Here is an 8,229-nt window from a genome sequence, read left to right as displayed (position 1 = left end):
GGCATTCCGTTTCTACCTATTGTCATGGCCAGAGGCGCGTGTCTGCTTTTACTGGGTCTTGTTGGGATTGCACTGGGCCGACCTTCAAACATAGAACTGTGCCTGTGTACAGGTTGGTTGTCAGACTCTAATATAAAAAAATATTGTCGTTATTTTTTATGTTGGACGAAACTATGAAATGAATACAATATCGATATTTTTTCATAGTACTTACACAAAAAAGGATTGACGTTTTTAAAAGTTGATACGATCTGTTTACATCTGCTCGTTTCAGATCATTCTTGTGGGTTTATTGTGGGTATTCTTCATGGACAGGAGTTCATTTACATGGGACATGGCCGAGCTGTATGTTGATAGATAGTAGAATATCGACAGTAAATAATTATACACATGTACACAATTGTACATAAATTGTTGAAAAAAAAATCAGTAATACTTTAAACTCTGTATATTTTTTTATACATTTTATCATATTTTCTACTAACAAAAAACTGCCAATCGTTTAGCATTCATTATCCATTGATGCGAATTTCAGGATTTTTCCTGCACATTATATATAATCATATTCTTTGTATTTATAATTTCATATACAACAGACAGCATTGCACGTCTCGAAGATCAAAACCTTCCCGCACGATACATGTCTTGGTAAGTTCGAGTCACCATGCATTTGTTTAACGTATTTTATGTTATAGTACAATTATGTTCTTTCTTTCAAAAGATGAATCATTTAAATAAGCTTGGTTATATAAAATTGGTTGCCATACTAAAGCACTGCACATACGAATGTAAATAACAACTTGTTTTAATGTTTGCAAGCTGTTGTTTAACCTTTACATGTTGTTAGATTCTAAAACATCGGAGAAACGTGTCCTGATTGTTTACTCTTCACGTGTTTTTAGATTCTAAAACATCGCAGAAACGTTTCCTGATTGATGCTGGCCCGCTTGGTCATTTGGATATCGGTAAAGATGGCGTAAGTGCAGGTGTAGCCGGTGTCAATCTTAGACGTCGGAAAAGATGGTGTCAGCGCAGGGGTCAAATTAGATGCAGGTCCGCTCGGTCACGTCAATACAGGCGTTAGCGTCAGTCCGGACGGCGTAAATGGCAAAGTTGACGCGGAGGTACACGCAGGTGCTGTCGACGCAAACGCTAAAGTTGACGTGGGCAAAGACGGAACGTCGGTGGATGTTGGCGGTAAAGTAAACTTGGACGGTATAGAAGTTGGAGGGAACGTCGGAGTCGCAAAAAATGGCAGCGTATCGGGTAATTTAATTGGTTGTTTGGAATTTACATTGCAGATCGTGCAATTAAATGTACAAAACCTTTAGACATTTAAACACTAACTACAGAACTTATATACTTCATTGTTTCCACGTGAGTTCTCCATTTTTTTCAGGCGGGGCTATGCTTGGAGTAGGTCTCGGTTCCGCTGGAGGTATTGACCTTCACGTGACAGCGGGACCTGGTGGTGTTAAAACTGGCGTGGGAGCGCACATAGATGCCGGACCTCTTCATGGATCAGCACAGGTCAACGTTGACCAGGACGGTAAGGTTGATGCAGAGGCCAAAGCAAATCTCCAATTGGGATCAGCAGGTCATATTGGTGGCAACGTTAATGTTGACAACAGCGGTAAAGTAAGTGGTGGCGTTGATGGAAGCGTAAGTGCTGGGCCTGCTTCACTCAGTGGTCACCTGGACATCGACAACAAAGGACAGATGTCAGGATCCGTTTCTGGCGGAGTAAGCGCTGGGCCTCTTAATGTTGGTGGAACTATGAATTTCGGAGGTGACGGCAAAGTGTCTGGAAGCGCGAATGTTGGAGGTGCGGCTGGTTCAGGCAGTTCATCAAATGGGGGCTCGGGAAGCGGAGGGGACTTAAGTGGCAGCGGCAGTGGTAATAACCCAAGTGGATCAGGAAGCGTCAGCGGAAGCAGTTCAGGTGGATCAGGAAGCGGCAGCGGAAGTAGCTCAGGCGGAACCGGAAGTACTTCAGGCGGAACAGGAAGTGGCAGCGGAAGTAGCTCAGTTGGATCAGGAAGCGGCAGCGGAAGCAGCTCATCTGGAACAGGAAGTGGCAGTGGAAGTAGCTTAGGCGGTACCGGCAGCGGAAGTAGCTCAGGAGGAACCGGAAAGTGGTGGCGGAAGTAGCTCTAGTGGATCAGGAAGCGGCAGCTGTTGGTAACTCCGGGGGAGGCGGAAGTTCTTCCTCAACAGACTTTACAGGAACAGGCGCCGGAAGTTGGAAGCCAAATTTGTTCAACCCTGGTCAAATGATGAGCAACCTGCCGACCGGCGGACGTAAGACTTTGGCTTTGCAATATATATATTATGTCAGGGCAACATTGTAATTCGTATGCTAGTATATATACTGTTTGAAATTCCTAAAAGTATAATTATGTCAATTCTTTTTCCAGTTATCAATCAGTTAAATATGTGTGTATGTTTCCAGAATCTGGTACCGGTTACAACCCCGCCACATTCTTCCAGCAAGGTACGATTAAACATGTCACATCCCAACCAATGACAACGTTTCATACGCTACAGAAGAGTTAAAATGGGTTGCATTACGGTATTGTCCAAGTAGCCTGGCAAGCCAGCGGGCAGAATATCGATCTGAAGCAGAACTTCGTTAAGCACATGTATATTTTAAAAAACGCAGATGTGTACTCGGCGGTTCTACGTGACCAAGAACAATGCACCTAGATTACAGTATAAATATAATAAATTAGTCAGACCGTTTCGTCCGTAGCATAACTTGGTCCAGCATTACTTACCATAAGTGATTAGAAAAATGTCACGTGGTGTCGAGCAAAGCCTTTAATTTCAAGGAAGTGGTCACATATTCAATTTTCAGATCATATCTTTCTGATATTGTCCAAGCATGGCTGATTTAAAAAAGTGATAAGCATGATATGAAGGATCGCCGCAAGAAGTTACCAGGCGCATTCACTAAGGTACGGTGGCATAGAGGTGACATTCACTCCTCTTTTTTTAAATTGCACTCCTCTTTTCCTATCTCGTGGCCACGAGTTAGCTAAGTCGGGATCTCGATATCTCGAGGTGACATTCACTCCTCTTTTTTTTTAAATTGCACTCCTCTTTTTTCTATCTCGTGGCCACGAGTTAGCTAAGTCGGGATCTCGAGATAGCTATGTCGTGGCCACGAGATAGAAAAAAGACTAGTGCAAAACTAAATAAAAGAGGAGAGCAATTAAAAAAGAGCGGTGCAGTAAATAAAGGAAGGGTGCATTAAACAAAAGAGGAGATAATTTCGAGATCTCGAGATCCCGACTTATCTAACTCGGGGCCACGAGTTAGTCAGCCAATCAAATACTATCTTGTTCCCTCAAATTAATCAGCCAATGAAACACCCCAAAAGCAAGGCTTCTATTACTACTATTACTACTGCTGCTGTTGTTGTTGCTGCAGCTACTACTACTACTACTACTACTACTACTAACTACTACAGTAGTAGTAGTAGTAGTAGAAGTAGTAGTAGTAGTAGTGGAAGTAGTAGTAGTAGTAGTAGTAGTAGTAGTAGTAGTAGTAGTAGTAGTAGTAGTAGTAGTAGTAGTAGTAGTAGTAGTAGTAACAGCAGCAACAACAACAGCAGCAGAAGTAGTAGTAGTAATAGTAGTACTAATAGTGGTACGTATTGGTTATATCAGAGCCATTGCCTGCTTTGACCAGCTATATATTTGCGTACAGAATATTTACACATGTTACGCAAAATTTTATTGGCTGACTAACTCGGGATCTCGAGATAGCGAAAATTCTCTCCTCTTTTGTTTAATGCACTCTGTCTTTATTTACTGCACCGCTCTTTTTTTAATTGCACGCCGCTTTTATTAAGTTTTGCACTCCTCTTTTTTCCATCTCGTGGCCACGACATAGCTAACTCGTGGTCACGAGATAGAAAAAAGAGGAGAGCAATTTAAACAAGACATATCTTTAAAAAAGATATACGGCGTAAATAGTTTAATGAATGAGATCAAGTATAGCGAATGTCTTTTTCTGTGCAGTTCTTAGCTGCATCACACGCAGTACGGGATGTTACGGGGAGTTTTCGCGGCTTATTTTACATTATAACATATTGCTGGTCATAAACCTATAGATACAAAACAGAAAACCAAAAGAAGTATGGAAGTGAAATGTAAACATATGAGTCAACCGGCCACACGAGAAGTATCCGTATTTATAGGCGCGTTCTTTGAACAAACCTGTTTTAGTGGTTTGTCGGGCATTGCTATTTGATTCGATTATTAACAGTATCAATTATCATCGTGCTAATGCTTAAAGTGATATTATGGGCATTTTGCACTGTTGAATTGAGCTGAAAAGAATTAACAGGTCAAAATAGTTAGTTAAAATGTGGTTACTGATTAATTATCTGCAACTCACCTTGCTACCAGTTGTTTATAAAAATATATTTTATATTCGATATTCTTACGTGACCCACCCAGTCCTGTAAGCTGAAATGATCCGTAAAACAATTTCGTGTCTTTGTGTCGTATGAACAAATCTGCACTAAAACTAAATTTAGGTTCAACTCGTAAACGCATGATCAGTTGTCAAACGAAAGTACGGTTGATATTCAAATGCATTATTTTTCTCTTTCTGGTATATTGTTTTAGTATGATGATGCTGCATTAATTAATATAAGTGTATATGAAGTAGAAACATCAAAAATAATCAACGGTTGCGATAGACACCTATAAACTGTTACATGCTCATAATATCACTTTAGTACATTAGGCAATATGGACGAATAATTATTGTTAAATTTATCAACAATAATATTTATCATTGTATTGTTGAAAACACATTAAGAATCTATTTTTTACATACCATAATTATATTGCTGAATATCTTCATTTAACATATTTCTGGTCTAAAGAAAATTCCAGGTCACCTAGTTCACGGATAGCGTCTTTATTATATAACGATTATTTTACTGGCCGCCAACTCCGGTGATGACCTGTATATAAACTCTGAATGTCCGCGAATTGACCCGATATACCTCGCGGGTTGAAATGCAATGCTTTAAAGTGAGGCCTCGCTTCCATTGCTCTTTATACTTTTACATGTTAACATGTTGACAGGAATAAGGAAGTAAGTACTAAATATGAGAACATAGCCTTTTAAGTATAAACGCTCTTGCGCTGGTAATACTCTGAAAATAAAAGGTGTACGCACAAACTGTATTGATGTCGAGAATTGAGTGTAAAACTGTTCTATCTATTAAGCCTTTTCATTCGAGATAAAATTGTTTCATACAGTAAAACAGTGTTACAAAGACGCGGATATGTTTCCAATGTTCTGGTGGTATACTCAAATCAGCCAATGGAATAAATGAAGTGTATTCATTCGTACCTAGCCGCGGGAAATTTTATTGGAATTTTATTGGACACTTACAAAGGTCAGGCTAAGGTGAAAAGCTGGCTTAATACAGCTTACGCCGAAAAAAAGAGAAGTGAATGTCACCTCTATGCCACCGTCCTAAGGCGACATTTCACTGTAAAAGTATTCTATAAGAAATCAATCCTTATTACTTTGATAGGTGAATACCTTCTTCCAGCATGAATTGATGTAAACATAACTTGATTAATATGATAAAACATTACAAGATCATAGTTCAATGTTAAACGTTAAATGTAAGATACGGCAAATTGTTTATCTGGATCATAAATGTGAACAACACGAATAGACGATTCAATATCAGGGCAGATTCGGTGCGAAATGTCGCATGAAAGAAACATGCCTTTAGTTAACTGTTACCATGCAACGTTAAAGGTCATTTAAGTAATCAATCCATATTTTTCGCAACATAACTTTATCCATAAATGGATCGATCTCAAAATAAATGTGCAGATATTAAAAGCGTTTTGAGATGGAGTGTCGCACGCTTAAACCAGGTACAAGGTCAATATTCAAGGTCAAAGATCATATCTAAGACAAACTTAAAACTGTTTGAAATATGTCTTTGTACACGTGGAGTGGCATGATAGTTTAACTCTTATAGTGCTGGAACCGAACTTTGAAGGCCTTTGCAAACAGTTTGGATCTAGATGAGACGCCACAGAACGTGGCGTCTTATCAGGATCCAAGCTGTTTGCTATTCCGATTGTATTCTTTGAAACAAATCGAAGAAAATGCTTATTTTAGAAATTCAGCAGACAACATTTTAGCAGACGACAAATTTCACAGCATGCAAAGGGTTAAGTGGGACAGCGTGTGTGCACATGAACTAGTATTCCGGTAGATGAACATACACACCACCAAAGTCTTACTTTTTTATTTTTGTTCTGTATTAATTGATTGTTTAATTAACACAAACAAACTACGTTGACTGTCGTCCTCTATGACACTCTAAGGTATCAAGGATCAGCTTATTTCTAAACCTCTCGAGATCATTTGAGATCGATTTCTAAAAGAAAACAAGCGAAGAACGCGTATTCAATTTTTTATCACTATCTCTTACATGTCAGGGCAACTTTGTAATTCGTATTTCCTCGTTTTGATAAAACTAATTGGACAATTATTTATGATAAACTGTAAATGTCGTTATAACTTTTCCAGGCTTTCAATGGTGTTGTTGGATGTATAATATTCCATAATTTGGTCGAATGACTTAGCATCAGTTGGCGGTGCCTAGTGTTACTTTCGATTTATTGAGATAACCAAGTACAATCCATTCGCATTAAATCTGTACCAAGTTTATTTTACAGTCTAACGTACGTGTGGCTTCTCTTATTCTCAGCGGGCGTTCAGCAGTTCATGTCGCACATGGGTTATGGCAGAAGACGCTGATCGTCAACAGACACGGGGACTGATCGTCGCTCTACCTTTATATGAATCAACATGTTTTGATTGTAATGAATAAATAGAAGCAAATATAACTCAACCAACATCCTATTTGTGGTCATCAGTTGAGTGTATGTCAGCACAATTGCACACAATTATGTTTTTCGGACATACAGTTCAAACTGCATTTCGGCTTAACGGGACCGGTAAAAAAAATATGCAATTGAAATGTTATATTATGGTGCTAACTCATATGAAAACGGATTCACTATATACGTGCAAGACGAAATTACAAATTCTACATTGATGGATGCTTCATCCGAACAAATTCATTTCTATAAAAGGCATTTCCAGTCGACAATATCGGAAGTAAAATATATTTTACTACAAGACCATCTTACTTATTCTTGACATGCTCTGCAAAACTATAAGCCAAATGGACATTGTATGCGTTTATGAACGAGTCTTTATTTGATTTGTTACGTATACAATGCCCACCATTGTAAACATCCTTTGAACAATGTTTATCGTTACAAATAATTGAGTTTCAGTGGAACTGCTGCTCGATAGTTCAATGACGGGCCATTTGAAAGCAAGAAAAAAGACAATATTGCAACCAAGTGACTAACAATACTAAACTTAAAAACGTTCATGTGTATAACTGAGCATTTTAAACACTCGTCTGTATTGGACTGGGATAAACTTAGTGACAGTGTTGTATGCACGGCTACCGTCAACTAATTCGGGACTACGTTGAATAATTCACTGTTGTAGTAAACGCTTTCCCTCATTGCAACGCATGTATACCATACCCACTGAGTTTCAGAACTCGCCTTTGCATCGATTTTGCCCCTTTGACATTTTTATCACGAAGTTGGTAAGAAATGTGTTAAGGGTGCTATGATTTGACACTTCGTAAGTAACATTTTACCCTTAGCATTCACAAGTTTATAAAATTTCTAAATGAAATGAAATCAGATATTTCCTCACGATGAAAATTGAGATATAGTAGTATTAATAACTGCTGGTGACGTTATTTAATAATTATAATTATCTACCGGCTTTATACCATCGGAATATTTGCCCAGATTCAGTGCACAACATTCACCATAAGTTAAGATAGAAAACATCTGCTGTGTTTCGTTCGTTATAGATTTAACAATAAAATATGAATAACAAACCTATTCTGAGGTATTACTGTGCTACCTGTTATAGAAAAGATTCTTGAAATGATTCTGAAACAACGACTTTTTCCAACTCTTGAAAAAGACCTGAGTGCTTTCCAACGGGAGTTCACTGCCAAAACCTGTCCACTTCGAGCAGCGTTGATAGTCGAGGAGGTTTCCCGTGATTATAAAGATAAAGGTGAGGACATTGATCTTGTGTTTCTCGATGCAAATGCGGCTTTCGATGTAATGGATC

General features: G+C 38.6%; 1 protein-coding gene across 1 annotated transcript; it reads left to right on the top strand.

The window, feature by feature from the left end:
- LOC127851310 (uncharacterized) lies at positions 1-6,907 on the top strand. The gene is made up of 6 exons (XM_052385011.1): positions 1-112; positions 597-648; positions 903-1,266; positions 1,400-2,301; positions 2,453-2,494; positions 6,764-6,907. Exon 4 carries the CDS (start codon positions 1,408-1,410, stop codon positions 2,149-2,151), a length of 744 nt encoding a protein of 247 aa, XP_052240971.1. The 5' UTR covers positions 1-112; positions 597-648; positions 903-1,266; positions 1,400-1,407; the 3' UTR covers positions 2,152-2,301; positions 2,453-2,494; positions 6,764-6,907.
- Positions 6,908-8,229: the final 1,322 nt, after the last annotated feature.

This window comes from Dreissena polymorpha, chromosome 11 (genome assembly GCF_020536995.1).
Source record: "Dreissena polymorpha isolate Duluth1 chromosome 11, UMN_Dpol_1.0, whole genome shotgun sequence".
Lineage (NCBI taxonomy): Eukaryota > Metazoa > Mollusca > Bivalvia > Myida > Dreissenidae > Dreissena > Dreissena polymorpha.
The sequence above is the reverse complement of the archived record's forward strand: the minus strand, read 5'-3'. Positions and strand labels throughout refer to the sequence as shown.